This window comes from Zootoca vivipara, chromosome 7 (assembly GCF_965207765.1).
Source record: "Zootoca vivipara chromosome 7, rZooViv2.hap1.1, whole genome shotgun sequence".
Lineage (NCBI taxonomy): Eukaryota > Metazoa > Chordata > Lepidosauria > Squamata > Lacertidae > Zootoca > Zootoca vivipara.
In genome coordinates this window covers 64,577,438-64,601,738 of record NC_142590.1, presented here as the reverse complement: position 1 = coordinate 64,601,738, position 24,301 = coordinate 64,577,438, and the positions used below count along the sequence as shown (strand labels likewise).

At 42.4% G+C, this 24,301-nt stretch overlaps 2 protein-coding genes across 15 annotated transcripts in view; one reads left to right on the top strand and one right to left on the bottom strand.

Moving 5' to 3' along the window:
* The window catches only part of DENND2D (DENN domain containing 2D), a 34,905-nt gene extending 19,402 nt beyond the window's left edge, over window positions 1-15,503 (top strand). For both annotated transcript variants that reach the window (XM_035122720.3, XM_060277198.2), the window contains exons 5-12: window positions 2,826-2,903; window positions 3,695-3,835; window positions 10,485-10,633; window positions 10,930-11,107; window positions 12,068-12,109; window positions 13,001-13,085; window positions 14,153-14,392; window positions 14,971-15,503. In XM_035122720.3, coding sequence (XP_034978611.2) covers window positions 2,826-2,903; window positions 3,695-3,835; window positions 10,485-10,633; window positions 10,930-11,107; window positions 12,068-12,109; window positions 13,001-13,085; window positions 14,153-14,392; window positions 14,971-15,032 — 975 coding nt within the window. In that variant the 3' untranslated portion in view covers window positions 15,033-15,503. The remainder of the gene's footprint in view (window positions 1-2,825; window positions 2,904-3,694; window positions 3,836-10,484; window positions 10,634-10,929; window positions 11,108-12,067; window positions 12,110-13,000; window positions 13,086-14,152; window positions 14,393-14,970) is intronic.
* Window positions 15,504-18,040: 2,537 nt separating this feature from the next.
* Window positions 18,041-24,301, bottom strand: part of CEPT1 (choline/ethanolamine phosphotransferase 1) — a 57,313-nt gene continuing 51,052 nt past the window's right edge. For all 13 annotated transcript variants that reach the window (XM_088674479.1, XM_088674475.1, XM_088674480.1 and 10 more), the window contains 4 exons: window positions 21,256-21,387; window positions 20,085-20,243; window positions 19,612-19,737; window positions 18,041-19,121 (listed from right to left, as the gene is read on the bottom strand). In XM_088674479.1, coding sequence (XP_088530605.1) covers window positions 19,002-19,121; window positions 19,612-19,737; window positions 20,085-20,243; window positions 21,256-21,387 — 537 coding nt within the window. In that variant the 3' untranslated portion in view covers window positions 18,041-19,001. The remainder of the gene's footprint in view (window positions 19,122-19,611; window positions 19,738-20,084; window positions 20,244-21,255; window positions 21,388-24,301) is intronic.

Here is a 24,301-nt window from a genome sequence, read left to right as displayed (position 1 = left end):
TCAGTATTTGTCATGATAATGTCCGACGTTCAGATTATCTTGTACATTTTTAAGAAGTAATTTACTGAATGAACGGATGTGTTTGTGCCCTGCCTCTTAGGATACAGACCCACACCAAGGGGATTGCAACACACACACACACAGCTAATCAATACATCTCATATAAACAATAAATTTTAAAATCATGGAACACCCTGCAACCCCTCTCTTAATGAACCAAATGTGGCTGTTTCCTTTGCTATGGCTGAAGAACCCATTGTTGCTTAGTTGAAGGTTGGTGATCTGGTTCAAATCCTTCCCCCAGAGGATCTCAGTTGGAAAGATGAACTCTAGTCCTGGGTAGCTCAGTTGTTTAGAGCGTTGTGCTGATAATGCCAAGCTTGCAGGTTCGATCCCCATATGGGACAGCTGCATATTCTTGCATTGCAGGGGGTTGGACTAGATGATCCTCAGGGTCCCTTCCAACTGAACAATTCTGTGATTCTTGGGCAAGATGCCAGCTGTGTCTCTGTTCCTGCATCCGTACAGCGAGGTTGAAGCTCGAGGCAGAAGTACCTCCTGTCACTTCTTGTGACACAAATATGTGGCTCCTTGGAAACCTGGTTTTCTCGCTTGGCATGCACCCACACCATAACACTTCGTGAGGACAAATGAGAAAGTGTTGTGTGCGTAAGAATTTCTGCATAATAATTACAGGGCACAACTTTCCAGATGATAAAGCTTTGATGTTAGGCAGGGGAGGGGGCAGGAGAGAGAAACACGTACACATCTTTCAGGGCAAATATTTCAATTGCTGCTTAGTTGAAAAGTCAACAGGAAGACTGAAGGCCCTGACTTTGATGTGTTTTTGTTTTATTTCATATGTTAACAGAACTAGTCATCCCATAATTCCTGCATCAACCCATGGAGACCTGTGGAGAGACTCTTTAAGTTAATCTACAGGACTCCACAGTGAACACTATTGCAGCAGATATGCTGTGGTTCTGTTTCATGTTGACGTCTGCTATTTGTATGTTCAGAAAACCACTCAATAGAAATATTTGCAAAGAAAAATCCCAAACAGCTGAAGGGACAGTTGCCCGGGGGGGGGGAGAGAGAGATACTTCAAATGTAGTGGGGATTCAGAAGAAGGGGGTGGCAGTTGGATGTGTGACCATAAAGAAGGAATTGTCTTGAGGCCAAACAGGGCATGACAGGGTGGGGTCACCGACAAACCCCTACAACTGTGGTTCTTTAAAACATACCATAGAAGGGAGCTGAGCTTCTGCTTCCTTGCTGCTTTTCTAAAAAGCCATCCCCCACCCTTCCAGTGGTATTCTGTGTCCACATATAACTCCCCCCTTCCACACACACAGGGAGAAAAGTGGCTGAAGAGGGGATTTAGGAGAGGTGTGTAGGTGAGGGAGATGCTTTACTCCAGGCATCCCCAAACTGCGGTCCTCCAGATGTTTTGGCCTACAACTCCCATGATCCCTAGCTAACAGGACCAGTGGTTGGGGAAGATGGGAATTGTAGTCCAAAACATCTGGAGGGCTGAAGTTTGGGGATGCCTGCTTTACTCCGACCACCAGCCCATGCTGCCCTTTAAATCTGTGTATTCACATTCCGTAAGGCTCTTGTATGACTCACTTTGAGTTACGCCATCATTGCTCCTACCTGCGTTCTGAGGAAACTCCAGACACAGAACCAGGGCATGTGCCCAGGGAAGCTGTCCTTGTGCCTGTTTCAGTGCTTTTGTGTGAAAACGAAAGTTCAGGAAGCAGTGTCGCCCCTGCCTCTCCAGCCCCAAAAAGTAGTGCAGTGCCCTGGACTTGCATGCTGATTTCTCTTGACTTGTCATGTGGACTACCAGGAAACCTGCCATGGTTGTGTCCAGGTGCTATGTCCTACATGCAGTGGCAGTTTGCTCTCACTTGGCAGCACAAGTCCTATGCACGTGTTACTCAGAGGTTAATTAACTTAATGCAACTTGCTCCCCAATAGGTGGGTTTGGGGCTGCAGCCTCAGCATGTCAGAGCTCCAAAAGGAAACCCCCCACAGATGCCTTCTGCCCAGTCAATATTCATCCATGCAGAGCTGTTTATACTTGGTCCTTCCACAGCCTAGGTTGTTTTTTTTATGGTGACAAAGAGCTTAACCATCTGTTCACTGTCCGGTTTATTTCACATCTACTAAATTCTCATGTCTCAGGCAGTGGGGTAAGGGGGGGAGGAAATCACTTGAGGCTCATTTTGTGTCATGAGGATGCTTCATGGAAATGTACACTGTGACTTAATCAGGACTCGGCTAAATTTAGAAATAAACTGTTCAGTTAGCTTATAAAGAAAACCAGGAGATTCCCCCTCTCCCCCTCTGTTGGCATAGTGAAACTGCATTGCTTCCTGTTGCTAAACCCAATTTTCAAGTTCCGTTGTTGATTTTCACAAAACTGGGTCATCCAGAATTCACCTTTCTTCTGTGTTCAGTGAGTTAAGTTGGTGTCTTGTTTATCTTGAGAGAGAGCAGGGGGGCGTTCAAACTGGTGTGGTGTTCGGGGCTTTCTTTCTGTCCTATCACCCTAGATGACAAAATGTGGTCCATCTGCTGCAGAAAGGAAGAAATACACCCCACCCCAAAGAAGCTTGTTGCAAATAGCCTTGCATTTTTGCTTCCGCCACTCCACAACCAACAATTCAGTTTAGGGGCCTTGAAAGTTGTGTTTAGTGACTTAAGTCACCTCTTCTAGTTGCTATAGGAATGTTTTTGTGTATTTGCATACTATAAACATGCAGTTTGAACATGACATTTAGTGGTGGTTAACCTTTGTGCAAAATGATTTTTTTCAGCCATCTGGACGAGGTGCTCGTCTTCCAGAGGTTTACTGCATTGTAAGCTGCCTGGGTTGTTTTGGCCTGTTTTCAAAGGTAGGAGTTCTGGACTATCTCTCCCTGCACCCCAGTCATCCCTTTTACTTTTCAGAACATACAGAAAAATAGATTTGGCTCAGAATTGCTTGTGTTGTTATTCCATGGTTAAATCTGTCCGCTTCTGGTATTCCCCTTATGAGGAACCAGTACAAAGAAAGAGGCTCCATCTCGCCTAGATGTCATGCCTTGTAATCTCAGGTGTCCTTACCTATTGATCAGCGGAAATGTGCTCTGCACATCGTTATTAAAATTAAGAGCCAATGTGGTACAGTAACCTAGGTACAGTGGTACCTCGCAAGACGAATGCCCTGCAAGATGAATTTTTCACAAGATGAATGCGTCTTGCAATCTGATGGTGACTCGCAAGACGAATTCATTTTGTGAAAAATTTGTCTTGCGAATCGCGGTTTCCCATAGGAATGCATTGAAATTTAATTAATGCATTCCTATGGGAAACCGCGATTCACAAGACGAATTTTTCACAAAACGAATTGACTTGCGGAACGAATTAAATTCGTCTTGCGAGGTATCACTGTATGGGAAGCACTGCCACTCAAGCTCCCCAGTCCTGCAGAGTGGTTGGAAGGATGAGATGCCCTTAGAGGAAAGGCAGTTTACAAGAGGAGTTGGCACCAAGATATCAAAGATGAAAGAAGCAACATTAAGTCTTGTGCATCACAATGTGGCTTCCTTGCTGGGAATTCTCTTTCTTTGGAAAGTCCCTGGAGGGGTGCAAGCAGATTCAGAGTGGCTATCAAGTGACTGATATCCTTCTTTTTCCCCATTAGATTTTGGATGAGGTGGAGAAAAGGCGGCAGATCTCAGCAGCTGTCATCTACCCCTTTATGCAGGGTCTACGTGAATCCCCTTTTCCAGCACCAGGAAAAACGGTCACCATTAAAAGCTTCATCCCCGACTCAGGCACAGAGGTTTGTAACTGCTGATAATAACCTCAGCTGGTTCTATCATGACTAGTAAATAAGTTAGTAATGGTGGTAGTTCAGCAGGGAGTTTTATGTTAACATCTGAACCCAAACCTGTCCCAAAAACATAGTTCTTGGGGATAAACCAGGTGCTGAAGCCATGGTTTGAAGCTGGTCTGCAAGTTGCAGTTTGAGCTAAGTATGGTTTCGCATTGCATCACAATTCACAGAGCATTGACAAACCACTGTGAGGGCCATGCTTCCTCCTGAAGATGCTAACCATATGGGGATGCTAACCATAGTTAAGTGAGCAACCCATTTTAGTTTCAGGTGTACAACAGGAAAACCATGGTTTAGAGCTTCTTGACCAGTCATTTCCATCTATCCACAATTCCTTTCCCTAAATTCACTGCGATCTCCATTGTGCAGTATTTAGGAAAATGAATTGTGGATAGATGGAAAGGACTGATCAAGAAGCTCTAAACCATGGTTTGCCTGTTGTACACCAGGAAACTAAAATGGGTTGCTCACTTAACTATGGTTAGCAGCACAAAACATACACCTGCACTACATTTGAAGTGAGCCTTTATGTGACTAACTTTTGTTTATATGTGTCTGCCTGAATTTTATCATCTTGATACATGGACCACATGGGTTGTTGGTCATGGACACAAACCACAATTTTTCACTTCAGAAAGTGGTATGACTAACTAAACTGATGACTTCTCCACTGCAGGGGAAGAAAACTCAATTAGCATGGAAAGATTAGACACATGAATTGTCCAGCATGTGCTTTGAGAGGCTTAAGTTCCCACAGTCAGGAACTTTGGAAGGTACCCTATACTAGGTCAGGCTATTTGACTGTTGTTTGTTCTGACTGAAAGTGGTTCTCTAGGACTGGGATAGGGAACTTGTGCCCCTCCTGGTGTTGTTGAGCTCCAACTCCCATCAGCTGCCTCCAGCATGGGCAATAATCTGGGATGATGGGAAGGGCCACAGATTTCCCACTGCTGCTCTAGGATCCCAGAAAGAGGCCTTTCATGTCACATACTACCTGACCTTCATTCCACCTGGACAGGTGAGGGATTGAATCTGTATGCAAAGATTGTGCTCCACTACTGTCATTCAGGAGGACAAGAAAAGACTCCTAGGCTATTAACAGTTGCATAGGAGGGGGAATTTGTGTAGGTGTAATACTACTGTATTAGAAATCCAAAATCTGTGACCGCTTCTCCATCTACCTGCCCCATTAGTATTGCTTGTCTGATCATAACAGCACGAGTGGTTTGGACTGATATTGGCATGCTGAACATAGTGCAGGAAAATCCCTACAGTTGGACTGGAATGTGGTTTTCTACCTTGTAAAAAAGTGGCCAGATACAGTGGAGGACAGGACTGGTGTACATTTTAATATTTGCACAGATTTGAGCAGATGTAGATTCCCTCCTGCCGTACTAAGACATGACAACAGCACCTACCCAAATTCCCTCTTTGATGCAGCCATGAAAGGTGTAAGAGACCTGCCCTCTGATGTGTCTGGCATCTCTTCTAGCCCATAGCAAGTTTCTTCCCTAGGGAGAGGCCTTCTTACTTAGAAATATTAGTTAGGTCCTCGGCCACAAAGCATGACTTGCCTTTCTGTGCTCTGTGCTAGTGAGTTTTGACTTCCTGTTATGATGTCAAAAGTTTGTTTCTTTCAGCTGCCAGAGAGTGAAATTCTGGTATGATTTCCTGGCTTGCTCAATGTTTAAGGCAGCTGGAAAAGTTAGATAGTGGGTGCTGCCTGCATTTTCCTCAAAAGCATCCACGTCTTTTCATTATCCTTAAATGGGCATAGCAGTATGTTTCCACCAGACACTTTTGAACTCGGCTTTTACAGAGAAGGAGAAACTGCGCACAGAAAACAGATTATTTCAGCAGTCACACCCTTGTGGAAGTGCCCTTGCTGCCTTTTGTGCACATGTATAAACCTCCTCTGCAGGATTTTGCTCAGGAAACCAGTTCCTTGTGTTTGCATTGCAGACTTTGCTCAGGGAAGAGCCAGTTTCTCATCTTTGTGGTGGAAGCTGACCCTAGGGCAATATGGAGTGGCTGGAATGACATTATTGTCACTAAACTACATTTTCTCACCCCATTACGGGAATAGTTGCAAAATGTTTTAAAGAATGATTCTGCTTTTTTTAAAAAAAATGAGAAAGGGGGAACAACTTGAATAAACTCCATTGTGCTTTGAAAATAAATTTTAAAACCAGATAATTTAAAGCATGAGAAGTGGGGAACGGCCCACTTACTCTAACCTCCTGTTCTCATAATGCCTAAACAGATGCCTGTGGGAAAGCCACAAGCAGGGGCTGAGCACAACAGCGCTCTCCATACCTGCGGCTCATAGCAATTGGTATTCAGAGGTCTACTGCTTCTGGCAGGAGAGGCAGAACAGCTGCCTGCTGCACAATGAACTGTCAGAAGAAAACAGAGTTGCAATGGAAGGGCAGGTAAACCTGCAGCAAGTCCTGTGTGGTGTATATAGTATGTGCTTTTGGACCTACCACACAGATTTGTCTTCTCTGTGCAAATGGTCAAAAAGCTGGTCTAATTCCATGTGGCTTTTTTCTGGCCCAATAGAGTTATAGGCAGCTTTGGCTGGGATTACTATGGTTTAAAACAAAATAATCATTTATTGATTTGTTAGCCCAAAAAAGGAGCAAAAGAAATAAAAAGAATATAACGTATTATAACCCATAAAGCATCACAGCCTGAAAGGACAAAAGTACAAAGATACAACATGGCCTCAAAGGGGTAATAAAGTATTAACTCCTGCAAAAAAATTCCCTTCTCCATAAAGATATGGAAAAATATTCTCCACCTGTGGATTCCATCATTGTTGAGAATAAAGCTTCTATAACATCTTAGATGAGCCATATGTTTGCACATGCTGATGGCAGCGAACAACCATGTTGTAACGGACTGGGCTGGCTTGCGACAGAAACCCCAGAGTGGAAAGTGTTAAACCCAACCTCCTTGTCGAGTGACACATTCCATTCCTGAGGGGCGGGACTGCCATGAGTTTAAAAGGAATGGGGAGCAGTTATTTCAGTTGATAGAGTGGTTAGAGTTGATAGAGTTGAGAGGGGTTTGGGGAGCGGGAGCGTGTGGGTAGTAGTAGGAGTAGATATTAGAGTGTTTTTGGAGAAGTTTATTAGAACTATATTATTCAGCCAACGTTATCTGTAACTAAGAACATGATCTAAGAGCTTATACGCATGAAACCATTACGCATTTTACATGTCCTCTAGTTTAATAAAGCTTTCTTAAATGTTACGTTAAAAACGGATGTGCCTTGTTATTCCAGTGAAGTATCCTAACTCAAGAGGGTGGTGACTGTAGTGAGGAGGTTAGACTAAACCTGAGGAGCAGGAAAATAGTTTAAAACCTCAAGATCAAGCCCAGGGAAGACAAGTGCCAGGAAGAAGGTGCCACAAAGTAGCAACAGGCTGCGGAGGTGAACCTTAGGGAAAAGGGAATCCTGACTGTGAGCACAAGGTGGTTCATGATACACTTGCCGGGGAGTTAAAAAGGGATACTGAGCCACGTTATTGGGAGAACTGGAACTGCACTTCGATTACTAGCAGACCCCAAACATAAGCAGGCAGTTTATTTGGGAGGAAGAAAGATAGGTGGGTTGTTTGTGAAATAACCAATTTCCTTCAACACTCTGCTAGTGGTATAGAAAGGGAGGACACATCGCATTGGTGGGATCCGCACATATTAGGTGGGATCATCTGAAGTTTTATTGACAACGCTGGGATTGTCGTATTAATTGGTGACAACGTCCTGGGTTCGTCGCATTTAATTGGTGGCAGCGGTGGGACAATCGTCGCACATGTACCTCAGTATTCGTTTAAGAAATAAAACCATGCCATGTAACAAAAAAAAGCTCATTCCAGCTTTAGATGCTTGTAGTTTATGAGATATCTTTTCAAGGAGGGCAATTTGCCAAACCTTAAAGTACCAGCAATCCAAATTATTAAGACTGAAGAGACTTGCTTTTCTGTTTCCATATACAGGTTCAAAAGTATCAGGTGGAATGATGGCTTAATAGTTAGTTTAGTTATCAAAGAGGTCTCAGAGAATACCTTATTCCACATTTCTGCCACCTTTGAGCAGGCCATACTCTTTTGTATGTTTTTAGTGGGCAGCTGAAATTAAGATCTGGGTTTTAACTACCCAGTCCTGCTAGCTGAAGCCAGCACAAGGACTGTCAGTAGCACGGCAGAACTTTGCCCAGTCTTGCCTTGCCTTGCCTCTGCACTCCCACCCTTCCATATCCCCCAGATCTGTTCTGGAGGGTCAAGGGAACCCCCAGAACAGTGCAGGAGAGGAGAGAAGGGAATGTTGCATCAGGCAAGCAGAAATGACTGTGCCCATGAAATGATCTCGTTAGGACTGCAATGAATTCCACCCTAAGCTTGCAAAATAAACAAGTATAGTTAGTTCTGCCTGGAAACAAGCATTTGCTTCCTTGCCTTGGCTGTAGTGAGTCACTTGCAGTATGGAAAGTCCAAAGGTTACGGAAGCTGTTGCACCACTGTTGCCTTTTGAAATAAAGGATCATGGGTATAATTATGACAGGATTATGACAGACTTAAGAGGAGGAAATAAGATGTGCATTCCACTGGTTTTAATGGGACATACTCAACAGTAAGTGTGCATGTGATTGCAGCCAGAGGTGGCAAAGTCCTCCTTGCTTCCTGGCTGTCTCTCTGCTCTCCAGTCAGTGATGATGGCAGACGGGCTGCCTCTAGACCAGGCATCCCCAAACTTCGGCTCTCCAGATGTTTTGGGCTACAATTCCCATCTTCCCCGACCACTGGTCCTGTTAGCTAGGGATCATGGGAGTTGTAGGCCAAAACATCTGGAGGGCCGCAGTTTGGGGATGCCTGCTCTAGACATTGACTGATGTTGCTGAATAGCAAGTAGCCTGTGGATGGATATGTCAGTTTGGGTTCTCAGTTTCTCATTTTTCCGATCTGAAATTCAGTTCTCCACATTTCTGCAGCAAATTGCAATTGTTGTTGTTGTTGTTGTTGTTTAGTCGTTCAGTTGTGTCCGACTCTTCGTGACCCCATGGACCATAGCACGCCAGGCACTCCTGTCTTGCACTGCCTCCCGCAGTTTGGTCAAACTCATGTTCGTAGCTTCGAGAACACTGTCCAACCATCTCGTCCTCTGTCGTCCCCTGTTGTTGTTGTTGTTATTATGTAAATTCTTGTGAAAATTAGTCACCTTTTTTATTTAATTTCTCCTAATAAACACACACACATACATACACACGCACAGTTTTGAATAATGCACACATTTTTGAAAGTAATTTCCCCAAATATAATGCATTATTGTATGATATTTTTACAATGATGTTCATTTTTACACACATTTTCCCAACAATATGTGCATTCTTGGGATCACTGCACCTTTAAATTCAGGTACGTTCAAATTTTGAACAACAGCTGTGCTTCTGTTCACATTTTGCTTCAGAAAGCGCAAATTTGGCAAATTCAGTTTGAAATGCAAACTGGATCACATTTCTCCACCATCCTTCATGGCAAGCAAAGGGAGTGGAAGAGGTGTTAGCCCAGCCTACTTCATTCACACCAGCTCCATTCCACTCGGGAGATGCTCTTTTAAGCCTGTGCTCTGCCTCACAAAACTGCAAGTGGTTGAGGCCCACCCTGTGTGCACAGCTTGCTCGTTTTACCTATTAAATGTATCCTGGCAGGTGTAAGGTGTGTGCATATGGCCCTGGCTTGTTGACTGTCTCAGCGTGTGGATTTTCAGACATGCGAGTCTTTCGGTGCCACTGGTATAGCAGGAATGTTTGCGCACTGCCCTCTGCAGGCGAAAATTAGCATTATAATATGGAAGTAAATAAAATACAGTGGTGCCTTGCTTAACGAATGCCCTGCTTAACGAAATTTCCGCTTAACGAAAGGATTTTTCGAGCGGAGGTTGCCTCGCTAGACGAATTCGTTTTACGAAAAATTCATCTAGCGAATCGCGGCTTCCCATAGGAATGCACTGAAATTCAATTAATGCGTTCCTATGGGCAAAAAAAAAAAATCGGAAAAAAATCAATGCATTCCTATGAGATTCGCTAGACGAATTTTCGTTATAAGAAAAGAATTAAATTCGTCTAGCGAGGCACCACTGTATATGAAACTCTTGTCTAAAACAGGAGGTTACAAGCAGCAGCAAGCCTGGAGCTCAAGTGCTGTTCCTTCTCTCTCTTCCCTGGTGTAGCTACAAGGAGATAAGAAACATTTAAGCTACTGTAATTGGATTCTCTCACAGTTTGATGATCTTGGTCTATTTGAACAAGCCTTAGTTCTCCCGAGTTCAGATGTAACGTAGAACTCGAACCCAAGGCTTTCTGCTGCTTGTGCACATGATACAAAATCATAGCTTAGTGTTACTTTCAAAAAGGGCATTTAGGTTGAATTCTCGGGTAGTAATTTTAGTTGGTCATAATGATTCCTCTTCATTGAGTAGCTGGAGATAGTGGGCGGGGGAAACGGGGAGTGTTTTTTGTTAAGCCTATGATACAAAATATATCAACTCCTGAACATAGTCATCCTGCCATGTCTTGGTTTCTTCCTCACAGCATATTGAGCTAACACGGCCTCTGGACTCTCACTTGGAACATGTGGAATTTCAGGCCCTCTTTCAGTGCCTCAGTCCCGAGAAGATACTCCAGATATTTGCCTCTGCAGTGCTGGAACGACGGATAGTATTCCTGGCCGAGGAACTCAGGTGAATACCTTGGCTTCAGCCTAGGCCGAAAACTAATTGCGCTTCAGCTCCACTGAAATCAGTGGGATGACTTTGATGCTTGTACTGTCAGGAAGTGTAGTGATAAGTCAGAATTTATTGGCGTAGATTGGGGTGGAGAATGACTGGGTGTGGCCCATCGAGCCACTTTGTTTGGCCCTCTCTACTGGCGCTAAATGAAAGTAATGAAATAAGGGTATTTGTGGGCCTGGTGCTCACCTAACTTTTTTGAGTGTTTCTCGGTAACCGTCTCATCAGCATTATGACTCCCTTTTCAGTTCCCTTTCCAAGTGCATCCACGCAGCTGCAGCTCTCCTTTACCCCTTCACCTGGGCCCATACGTACATCCCGGTGGTTCCAGAGCAGCTTCTCAGCACTGTCTGCTGCCCCACACCCTTCATGGTTGGGATCCAGAAGCGCTACCTAGACGAGGTTCAGGAGCAACCCATGGAAGAGGTATTGTCTTGTTGAGTGAGGGGAAAGTGGCATTGAATGGCAAGAGAGCAAAACATGGCTGTGTGTTTGGGGCTATCATCTTAAAGGCTTGGCATGGTCATTTGGCTCTCATAAAATCAGTGTTGGTTTTTCCATCCAACTACAATATGCCTAGATTATTTTTTTTGTGCAAATATTTCAGTTTGGCTCCTGGTTTAATTTTATGATGATGTCCGTTTACACCTTTTGGCCAGACTCAAACCCCTCAAAGGAACTTGCACCAAAACCTTGAAATAAACCAAAGAAACTCAAAACAACAAAATCCTCAAGGACTGCTTCTCTCCATATGAATTAGCCCGGATCCTCTGGTCTTCATCAGATGCCTTTCCCCATGTGCCCCGCCAGTAGTAGGTACAGAGTGTGGCCACACAAGAATGGGCCTTTTCAGTGGTGCCCCCCAGTGCAATCGCTGGGACACTCTACTTGGGAAGATGTGCCTGACACCATCTTTGTCAGTCTTTAGGTGCCAGGCTGAGACTTTTTTGTGTGTTCAAGCTTTCGATAATTAATTTGCCTTTTACAGTGTTTTTCATATTTTCGTGGGTTGGGTAGGACCTATAATATTTTAATGAATGTCTGTTTCATATGTTTTCTATTGTTCATGGTTTCACACTTTTCTGGTTTTAAATTGATTTTATTTGTTGTATTTATATCTTGTCAATTTGCTTTGGGACTTTTACTTTTGTATAAAGTCACTAATAAATGCAAATAAATAAAAAATCAAAAAATCCCATGATTACTGGACATCAGAACCCACAATGTCAGTGGGTGTTTTGGCACAACTTGGTTGAAGCCACTGCCTTCTGATTCCCCTGCATTCTTCCATCCCTCCAATTTTGAACCTTCTCTGGATAGTTTGCTCATTCCTAAAGTAGTTCCGGGAAAATAAAGCTGGATCTTATTTTAATTTTACCTTTTTAGGTGCTCCTTGTTGATCTGTGCAAAGGAAAGTTCTTAAAATTGGTAAGTTTGATCCAAATCCAACATTATCCTTGGGTCTTCGATGGGCGCTTCCCAGCAATTATGCTTTGCTAGGGCCCTATTCTGCACTAAACATTTAGAGCAGTATCAAAGAAGGCTGATTGCCATTTTCAGTTGATGTAACACTCCAGTAAATCAAGTAAAGCCTGGAGCTCTAGTTCTTATTTTTCCGCCTTTAAAATAGATATAATTTGTGTGTGTATCTGTCAGGGGATTGTTGTGGCTACTCCCGAGTAAAGACGCTCCAGTCTGCTCTGTCTTTAAGAGTTTTATTGTGCAGTCGCTCTCAGAATCCAGCAATACCGCCTTCCGGTTTCTGGTCCAACATAAGAGCTTGGGGACCCCAAAACGCCTCCCCTTCGCCCTACGTCTGGGCATGCGCCTCAAATCAGACGCCGGAAGGGGCTGCGTCCCATCTCCCCTTTGTTGGCTGTGACGTTGCTGTGACTACGCTGTGTTGCTGAGCCTTCCTTCCTCTACTGGCCGTCTGAGTCGGTGCAAGGGCTCAGCAGCATCTTGGAGCCCTCCCTCCTGACCCGCTGCTGCTGACGCTATCGCTGGGCGAAGTCATGCTACCTGTTTCTTGGTTTCTTTCTGAGATAATCTTTCTGTTCTCCTTAGTACCCTCTCCGATACCATGGGATGGCTCCCATTGATAGCTAATGAGAGACTGCGTATCCATATGGTTACATCTGTCTGTACGTTGTGCAGGATGTGTCTTGGGGGAGCTAGTGGCAAGACGTGTTTATAGCCCTGCAGAGCTGAAAGTGCCACCAGAAAGGGGTTGTTTTTGAGTGACAGCCCCTTGTCCTCAAATCTGCTGATTTTCAGTGGCCGGCTATTGTCAAAACCTCCCTGTTTATATTTCTGCAGGTTGGTGACGAAGAAGAGATTTTGCCTGCCAAGCTACAAAGCGAGATGCTGTCCTCTCTGCCCATGATGAACAACAACGTACAAAGTAAGCCTGCCTTTCTCTCTGTTTATACAGAAAACAGAGCTATTTGAGAAATGTGATGAGGGCTCCAAAATGGCTGTCCTTGGTCAAATGAGCTCAGATAGAAGATCCTTCTTTCCAAAGAGGGAGGAGGCAATTTTGCTTCTCTGTCTCTTTCTGCCATTACAGATTATATGCAAGCTAATGGTGCAGGTAGCTCCCCCCTTTGGAGCCCTAGGTTTCCATGGCAACAGCTCCTTAGCAGTTTAATGCTAGGGGATTGGGTTTTATGACTTAAGGACGCCACAGTTAGTTGATGAGTTAATACGCCATACTGCTTCCACTGTGGTAGACATTTCCTCATTTAGAAAATGAGTATGCAGAGCTTTAAAGCTCTTTGATTAAAGGGGCTGTGAGAGTGAAGAGTACCTATGTTCACGTGAATTCTCCATAATCCCTATTAGAGATTATTAATGTCTGAGAACCCTGGAAAACTCAGCAAGGATGAGTAATGTCTGTTCCCTGGGGTCTGCGTATTTGTGTATGTCACCAGACTAGGTTCAAGCTTCTTCTATTAATCTGCAAGGCCCTTAAACAGCTTGAGTCCGGGATATCTTAAGGGCCGCCTGATTCCTTATATCCCTGCCCAATCACTGAGATCTTCTGGGGAGTCTGTGTTGTTGTTCCCCATGGGTCAGATATATAGCTTGTAACCACCGGAAACAGGGCTTCTCTGCATGGTTTATTTTTATGTACACCTCTTAGAAATGCTGATGGTTAAGGGGTCTATAAATGCAATCAATAATAAATGGGTACATATTGAACCATTTGTGTGCATCCATGGTAAATATTGGCTGACTCTCTCAATGCAAGAAAACACACAAGAGAGACAGAAAGAGAGGCAGGCTGACAAAAAGGCCGTCTGGTGCTTTGCAGAAAGGCACACACACACACACACACACACACACACACACACACACACACACACACACGGAGGGAACACAGTCCTGTATCCTGAGGCTTGGGAAAGGAGCGACATTTGTTCTAGGCCTGAACTGTACATTATCTCATTTTCTCTCCCTGCCCCCAAGCATCTGAGGAACTCAACACGCGTGTTTCAGACGCCTTTGTGCAGTTTTTCGTCAAAACAATTGGCCACTATCCGGCACACATCAAATGGGGCAAGAATGGTCAGGGCAGCTTCCAGGAGAGGTCGTTCTGCAAGGCCCTCACCTCCAAGACCAATCGCAAGTTCCTGAAAAAGTTTGTGAAGACGCAGATGTTCTCCTTATTTATTCAAGAAGCAGAAAGGAACAAGAGGAGTGTTGAAGGTAAAACTGGTATAAGTGAAACCATTCTTCCTTTAAACAGCCCTTATAAATATAGTTTGGATATTAGGACTCGCATTTCAGGCTGAATAAATTGGGAGAGCCATCTTTCTCACAACCACAACTTATTAGAGTTGAGAGCTAGTTGCAGCGGGGGCGGGGTGTGTGTGTGTGCATTTCCCCCTGAGAAATCATCGAAGTTTGAATGCTGCAAAAATGAGTATTATGCCCACCAGTGTTCTTCTGATAGCTGGATCCCCTGCAACAAATAAATAATTGCTGCACACCTGTTGTGGAGCTCATTTACCCAGATTTCCCTGAACATGTAGGTTTCTGGGTCCTAGTACCCCAACGCCCTTGTTCTTGGGGTTTACTGCCCCACTGATTCACTGTTCCTCACCCCCAGACAGAACTGCTGCCTGACAGTGTAGACAGCATTTAGATGGATCAGTGGCCTGATTCTGTATAAGGCAGCTTCCTATGTCCCTAACATTTTACTGCAACGTGGAAGCAGATGACAAGATCCTTTAGGTGGGGAAATCCATATGTAGTGATTGGTGCATTTTGTTTCTTATTCACAGGATATTTTCAGAAGAGATTAAATGAATATGAAGAACAAAAGAAGCAAAGGAGACTCTCCTGAATTTGGGCTCTCAGGATTGCTCACCAGCAGATGGACAGGCCTGTGGCTAAAGTAATTGGACCAAGATAACTTCCTAGAAGGAAGAATGTTATTGGATATGCTGGTTCTAAATGTAGCCCCTCCTTCATCTGTGAACCATGTGAGAGGCCAGCTTGGCTTCAAGCTCTACTTTTTAATCTTCTCTTCCTTTTCAAGACTGGCACTACAGAGCTTTTCTATCATATACGGTAGATAAAGTTTGGCTGCATTTAACAGCCTGGCTTGGAAGTAGGACTGCAGTTCTTTAAGAAAATGGCAGCATAAAACTGAAATGAACCAAGTGATCATCTTGGTCAAAACAGGACTCTAGAAATTCAGTCAAATGAAGGAGATGTGGGGTAGCTAATAATGACAAAGATTGTATAGCAAGTGATGAGAGAAAATATATTCACGGGAAACGTTTCTGTTCTCATTAAATGGTTTCCAAATCAATGGTTTCATTCAGTGTTTGCTTCTAATGGCATCCTATTGTTGGAATCAAATTTCTGTTTTTATTTCATTGCTCTTATTTCCATTTTTGTAAAGTTGTGTTTCTGCACTCAGTCAGGTAGCAATGGCTCCACTTGCTCACATATTTGCTCACATATATTTTTCTTATGGGGAAAAAACGTATTGAATTTTCCTTCTTACCTAGGGCTTTTGGCCCTTGGTTTAAAGGATTTCTAAGTATTTGAGGCCTCTTTTGGTGGGGCAGGATCTGTGTAGATGGATTTGTATTTGTATAGATGGATTTGCTTTTGTTTAGACTTTCATGACTGTGTTAATTGTTTTAGTGTTTCCATTGTGTTTGTAAATTGCTTTGTCATTTTTATGAGTAAAGCAACTAAATAATAATACTCAAGGGGTGTGGTGGCAAGTAGTAGCATGCAAAGGAATGAAAGGAAGATTCTCAAACTGATTTGAAAGGAATAAAAAAATAGAAAATGTGGAAGTGAGACAGGGATTTAAAAAGCAACCTTCATGCAATCTCATATTGACATTATGAAGGGGAATAAGCAGCCTAACCCTGTTGAACCACACAATAGAGAGGTGCTAGTTCAAAGCATCCTTTTCTTTTTTTAAAGGGACCCTTTCACCTGACACATGAAATATGAATTATAAATTGGGTTTGGCATGTGATTGAGCTGGAGATTGTTCCAATGGGAACAATAGAGCCGCTGAATGCTATTTGAAGGACTATGACATCCTAACCATACAATGAGGTCAACAGATAGCAAAGGCTGCTGTGATGTGACACCGTAAGTCAGGCATCCCCAAACTGCGGCCCTCCAGATGTTTTGGCCTACAACTCCCATGATCCCTAGCTAACAGGACCGGTGGTCAGGGAAGATGGGAATTGTAGTCCAAAACATCTGGAGGGCCGAAGTTTGGGGATGCATGCCGTAAGTGAACAAATACTGAAATGTTTTAAATCAGAAAAGTTACATTTTCCCAGTTGGCCTTGTATTTTAAGGTTTCAATGAATTCCAGTTAACTCTTGTTTTAGAACATCTGCAGATTCCTACATTGTTTATTTTAAGACTTGCCTTTATATTTTAAATACCTGTTTTACTTTTAGAGATATATTGAGAATCCACTTCTAAAACACTAACTTGTAGAGTCCGAGTATAACAGTTAAATCTTCTTTGAGGAAGTGCTTCTCATGTACAAAGGTAGGGATTAAACCACTTTGAAAGGCAACATACCAACCTATTTAACTATAGGTGGAACAACTGGAAGTGCTATTGCAGTTTGTCTTACCTGACTTCTGTGTTCAGTTGCTACAGTCTCATTGTTGCTGTGAAATGGAATGCACTATATTCCCAATGCCACTGAAACCTACATAATCTTAGCTGTGGAGTGTGTGCTTCACTCTTAAGGTTCCACAAAGGCCTTCATCTAAATCCTTGTTTATACAGGAGAAAAGGGCAATGGGGAAAGGGTGGCAATCTGCCACATGTACCAAAGGGAAAGGCTGCTGGTGCCTGCTTCATTTGAACCCATTTGAACTAGTCAACCAGCAGATGCACCCTTAGAAGCATTGGTTACAACAGCTGACAGCTCTGCCCCAAGCCCTCTTTGTTCCTACTCCAGCTAAATATTCAGTCCAGCATTCACCTTCTAGTGCCAAGGCTCAGTCACAAAAATATATTCTTTTGAACCATCTACTTACTTCAGAGGGTATCTCTTCCTGAAGTTTCCCTCATAGTCACTTCACTAGTTCCCCACTGGTTAAACCAGCAATTGCCTTTGCTGCTACAAAAGGAGTAGAAATCAGAATTCCTGAGAATTTACCTGTATTTATATAACTAAATGGCGTTTCCATGCGCTGCTCTGGTTTCGCCAGAAGCGGCTTAGTCATGCTGGCCACATGAACCGGAAAAACTGTCTGCAGACAAACACTGGCTCCCTCGGCCAGTAAAGCGAGATGAGTATCGCAAGCCCAGAGTCATTTGAGACTGGGCTTAACTGTCGGGGGTCCTTTACCTTTTATATGACTAAAGAGTAAATACTACCTGTCTTTACCAGTGTGCTGGGAGGAGCTGCTAGCCCCTAAATCCTTTGCCCTATCAGTTCACTAGGACTTAGGATATGGTATCCCTGTGCCCTTCATCCCAGATACATGCTGTACACATCCTGTTGCACCTATTCTGCCTGCAGAACTTCAACCTTATGGAGCTTTCCACATGCAGGCCAAAGGACTTCCAGCAATATTGTCCCACTCGCATACGTCCATTTTTGCACTTGGAGCCACCATGCCTTGTTCCTGAGGCCCCTCAGCCACCTTCAGCCTTCAGAATAGTAAGTGCCCTTCCTTGTGCTGACCACACAAGGCTTGTCCCAGTTGCTTCGCAAGAAGCCTTTGCTAGGAGAAACTAAATATTTTATGTGCAAAACATGGGAGTCACTTTGACAGCAGGAATACACTTTTATCAGTTCAAATAAACACTCTGCAGAATGGCTCAAAATAAACACAAGGATGGTCACAGTTATGAGAATTTTCTTATTTATTAAAGAGCAGAAATAAATTTTTGCATAAATTTTATACAAAAAAAGTAACTGTAAATTTTGTATAGACTTTCCACTGAAGAAAACAGAAATAAATTCTTTAAATGTTTATTTTTTAAAAAATAAAATAAACTGAGATAACCACACTACCGCATGCGGACGCTCACCCCCACATCACAGGGTACCGGGGGTAGAATTTTAAAGACAAAAGGTGCAGTTCAACAAGCACAGCAGCTGAGCAACTTGAATTCAGCAGACACACACCACCCAACTGAAATGAACAGAGACTGCCCAGCCACAGTGGATTGCTTGCAAAGATGGCACTTTAGATGCCTGGCTTCCAGTGACAGTGCTGTGCCTAAGTGCCGTTTTGGATTCTTAAAAATCTACCTCTGGTATCAGTAACAGGTGAATAATGAGATCACAGTCCAGACTCAAAAGTCAAAGACATTCCAGCCACAAAAGCCTAGTGGGGGAATCTGTGTTTTACAAGCTCAACTCTTTTATTAATTATTTTTTGAGTGAGTACTAAGTGAGGTTTTTTTTACTAATAGATGATTTCTTAAAATTAGAAAGCAAATTGTCTTACAGCTTGTAATTACACTGTGTTAGAGTACTCTGTTATTGGGCATCCATTTCCCCAAGAGTTTATGCCGTGTAGTCAAGGTAATTACAAAGACAAAGCTTTACTCTGCATGCTTTCCTGGGCACACAACCAGCAGAGCAGGCAATATGCATGTTTGACTTGGAGAGTGCTTGGGATTCCCCTTTCGTTGGAGGAGGCTAGCTAAGGAGTAACAAAGAGTAGAAGTTATACAACATTATTATAAATTAGATTTGTTCCTATCTGCTCCAGTTTTCATAGTCTCCTCAGTATGTTTGTAAGCTCTCCTGTAGAAAACAGTTGTGAGTTATTTTTTATTGTGTCAGTGACCAAGTTAACTAATGATGATTAGAATATGTGGAAAAGCTCTTGATCCTGAAGACATGGATGTGAAGGTGGGAAGCGATCTGATTGCAAACACTGACACAGTATCGGAGCAAATCAAAAAGGGAAAAGATCTGGAAGAAGAACATAGGTTACATGTGACATCCAAACATAAAGGCTCAGAAATAATTTGTTCTGCAAATTGTATATCCATTCTCGATGCAATGGGTTCCTCTCTTCAGTTAAGTGCAGATTACCCTTGTCTTTCTGAAACAAAAGGCTTTTTCTATACTCTAAAGCAGCCTTCCCCAACCTCCAGCTGCAGGGATATATTCCCTATTCATTGATATTCGACTCCTCATAATGAATTCTATAGGTCTAGGTTATGTACAATAAATTAAATATAAAACAAGATTAAAAATCAAATCCAAAACAAAAACCCCAAATGTACGCCAGCATGCAAGAATAAAACAACTGCTTGGAAACTTATCTATGCTGCCCAGATTTTTTTCTGTGCCATTCCCTCTTTCTCATTAGACTGCTGCAAAACTAAAGTTGCTTACATTAACGTGAAAGAACGCACAATGATATGTTTCATGCCCAGAAAAATAAGGAAATACTTACCAGGGCAATCCAAAGTACAATATACTCATCAATAAAGCTATTAAAATATTGGTCCAGAAACAAGAGTGCTGGGCCTATGAATGCTGTGTCATGCAGATGCATCTCACTCTTGGTCATATGTGCAACCTGTTGGGAAAAATTAAAACTCAGATAAATATTCTATTTCAGCATCTATACTGAATAATTTAATATTGGAGGGGAGGGGTAAACAACTGAATTCTGATTTCTCTTTATAGCTTGGGTTATCACCAATTCCTCATTTGGAAGCAAATGAGGCGTATCATTACATATACCACTCTACAGCTCTCATAAATGCAGTATTTGAAAGAAGTTTGGAAAATCATTGTTTACAGCTGGAGAAAGAAAGCAAACCTTTCACAACAAAGTATACCATATAAGACCAGCAAATAATAAGAGTTAAGTACTTTGTTTGTATTTATGGGGCACCTCATAAAATAAATTCTCTAACTTACCACCAGTTTGTTAGTTATTTTAGCAGAAACAAAACCAAAAGTCAGTATGTAGAGACAAGGATGCTTTTCAAAGAGTTGCACTGCAGATTTCTTGTAGATCATAGCAGCTAACGCAATGACGGATCCAATGTGAAGAAATGGTGAAAGGACACTTGTTCCCTACACAGAGAAAGAGCTTTGTATTTATCAAGGGCATATTACAGAAACAAATATGTCAACATGCTATCTTCAGAACAACTGGAGGCTGGCTGACAGTCCTTTTGTAACATTCTAATGCTACCTTCTTGAATTCACTCAGCTGGCAGTAAGGAAGTTTAGAGGATGTCACCTGGCTGTGTGGTTGCAGTCTCTAACAGAAAAGCAGGCATGGTGAACTTTGTGCTGCATGCCTGGCCTAAGTGCAATTTCAGTCACAAAACAGCTTGATGAAATGCAATTCTTACCCAGTTCTAGCCTAAGAGATGTGAACAGATGAATTTTTAAAGCACAAGTGGCCCAGATATTTTCATCTGGATGGCAAAACAAAAACAATGTCTATCACTACATACTAAAAAGTCAACCATCTTAGTTTAAAATGCAAAATCCACAAACACATTTATTGAAGATCAACGTTTGTACTAAAATCTGAAAATAAGTGTGGTAGATCAGAGACATGGTTATTTCATCGTCGGTGAAAAACGAAGAACCTTTTACCGTGTGAAATCTATGAATCTGCCCTAAAAGAAATATATTTTTTAACTCGAGGGCTCCCTTCCCTCAAGGGTAACTTGGGGTCTGCATGTCAGTGGTCAGCAGGGCTGATGCCACAAACATTCTGCCCACACTCCATCCACACACACACACACACTTCTCAATTTTCACACAGCCATACAAAATGATCTTTTGCCAACCACTGAGAAAGGGGGCTCCCTTTCTCAGCAAGTTGCCAATGGGAAATGTTGCCAATTTCTTCCATCAGCAGCTTGCTTGGCTTCTGTACTGAGCACAGAGAAAGGTTTCGATCGGCAACAGGACTCTACAGCCAAACTCCTTCCCAACTGTGTTCCTTATGCCAGTATGCAAAGTAGAAGATCGTACCAATAAAATGAGTCCACTTGAAGACATATAGCATTCTAAAGACTGGCAGGGGGAAAGGGAGACTGAGTTACCCAAAAGGTAAAGAAAAACTCACTGCTATAGTTGATCCATTTTTGCCAACACCACCTGTGAAGATCACACCAAAGTAGTTTGTACAGGAGAATATGGTTCCTGCTACAGTACAAAGAGCTGGAAGTATTTTCACTTGGATGTTTAGCACTGGAATCTTAACAGGAGAGGAAGAAAAATATGGACACAGTTTAAAGAATTCTAGATTTCAAGTAAACTCAAACATTCCACTTTTCCAAATCTATATTTGGGAACCACCTAGGAACAATAGGGGGTACAATATTCTTTCACACGTTACCTTTCAGAAAGCTGAAGACCTGTATTCATGATGACACACAGGAGAAATATCAGTATTTGAGAACTTATTCCTGGGGAGAGCAGACAGTACTGAATGGACAGAGGAGTCAGTATTTAGGTTTCCATTCTGAGGTAGTCAGAAACCAGGATCCATGAAGTATGGTGTGGTAGTTAATGTTGACCTACCACTGACAGGTGCAGGGTTCAAATCCCCACTCTCACCTTACTCTACCTTACAAAGTTGTTGTGAAAGGAAAAAAGTGGGCACCCTGCACATCCCCTTGAGCTCCTATAGGGGAGGTGAGATATACATTAAATAATATGAATAAAGAAATGAGAAGTCACATAGAGGCCAGAGTAGACAGGATATGTCTAAAGAATTAGGAAAGGACATTTCAATATATTTCAAATTTTCATGTTAAGAGCTTAGAAATGAAGAAAAGCAAATAGAAAAGTACTTGGGGCTGCAGTGCTGGGTGAAAACATGGTCAATTTCTGTACCCTGGACAGTGGCCAGAGAGATGTTCTTGGGATGCTCGTAAAGCTAAACAATAGGGTGACAACATTCCTTGTTGTTTGTCTCCGGGATCTGACAAAGGTATACTGTCCCTGAAATATGATGGTTCCATTATCATGCATAACAGTCATTGTTGATCAACCCTCCATGAATTTATCAAATTCTCTTTTTAAGCCACTTATGCCTGTGGTCATCACTGGATCTTGTGGCATTTAATTCCCTAGGCAAAATAGCATTATGTGGAAAAAGAACTTCCTTTTGTCAATTCTGAACAGCCACCGTCAATCTGTTTTATATAATTAATTTGCAAAATCCTGACCACCACCAGACTACAGCTGGTAGGGATGTTGCACTTATTCTACGGTGTTATTCTGAAACTCTTCCCCTGAAATTTGAACTAAGAACAGTATTTGAAAAACAGTGATACGAACTTAACAAAACCAAGAGAACTGTAAAGAAACAAAAGGGGCTTGTTATTTAATTTGAAGATTATACCTTGCCTTTCAATCAAATGATTCTCAAGACGGTTTAGAAGTAAGGGGTAATAAAGCAAATCAACCCAAGCTCACACATACACAACCTAGTAAACCTTAGTCCTTTGGCTGATAGATGCTCTCACAAGTCCCAGGGCAACTGACAGTTGTAGCAGTGTTCTCTTTAAGCATAAGAGGTGGGGAACAAAATTCCTGGAACAGCTGTTTCCTTGGCTAATGGATGGAACCAGGCTGATCTTCCCCTTGCCATGTCTTCTTCCCAGGGAATGCAACATCCCAATGGCCATTAGTTTCTTGCCAGTGGCAAACACTAGAGGGTGCTCTTGGCAAACTGGCACACACGCACACACAGATGGTGCTGCAAAAGCCATCTGACAAATCAGTGGGGAACAGGACGTTCCCCCCCCCATGGCATTAAATCAAAGTCCCCCAGTTTGAGTGTAACAATCTTCACACCAATGCTGGCACACAATGAGATTCGGGTAAGGAGTGGAACACTCAACCCTGATACAGGTTTTTGGCTAATTAAGTCATGGGTTCAAGCCACACATTGGGTGAAAGATTCCTACATTGCAGGGGGACTAGACTAGATGATCCTCGTGGTCCCTTCAAGCTCTACAATTCTATGTGTCAATTAATGACAATCAATCAAAGTTTCCCATTATCAAGCAATTTTGTAAACAGCCATTTTTTAAATTCTATAATAGCTGCACCACCACTGTGCAGCTTTAAAAAGAAATGCTTTTAAATTTCTTTTTAAAAGAGTGGTGAGGAACAGCATAACTATCTCTCTCCCATCATGTCGTAAACATTTGTGCATGCATTCATTTACTCTTTGGGAGGCTGTGCACTTTCCATCTCCCTTGCTGAGCTGCATACCTAGTAGCAAGGTCAACAAAAGGCATAGAAGGTAACAGCAGTATAGTATCATCTCTCCCTACCCCCCCACCCCAGCGCCCTCTGCCTCTCTTCCATCAGCTGTGAACAGAATATTGCTCTATTGTCTTGTGAAACTATTGGGCAAATGCTGAAGTACCACAGAAGGGCCTTAAGAGAAAAGTGGAATGATTGAGTACATGTGCAATTGAAATAAGCAAACATTTTAATGATATATTTTCCTCTATACAAGTGGAGTTGTGTTTTTTCTCCAGTATAAGAAACCACCAAAATAAGCAGCAGCTGTCAAGAAAATCTAAAAAAGCACTGTGTATATAAATAGCACATATTACATTTTCAGAGCAGACTTCAAAATACTTTTATGTGTTTTATACTTCAAAGAAAGCTAGGCTTACTTTTAACCAGCCTTTTCTTGACACACCACTTCTTTTTAAGTGTAACTCACATTAGGGAATATTTTGCAAGATCCACATTATTTTATTTATTTATTGCACTGTATAATTAAATTGTAGCAGAAATTTAATTTGCAGCAAATTAGCTTTTGATTGATTTTAAGATAGCTTACAAAACAAGACACACATAGCTATGTTATGGACCATTTTTTTCTATTTTAGTAGACATACATATAGCATGCTCAAGCAACAATGGCAGCCAAATCATCTTAGAAAATTATTTAGCTGGAAGTAATTACCAAAGATTTACCACTGTGATCGCATTTACAGCTCAAGATCTGCATCCAGTTGCAATAGTCCTCCCTTTCCAAATTTAGCAGATTTGTGAACTATCCATCAAGATGTAAATGCTTTGTTCAACCAACAGACCAAGTTTCTCCTTAATGAATATGTGTTGGGCTCCCTCTGCCTAAA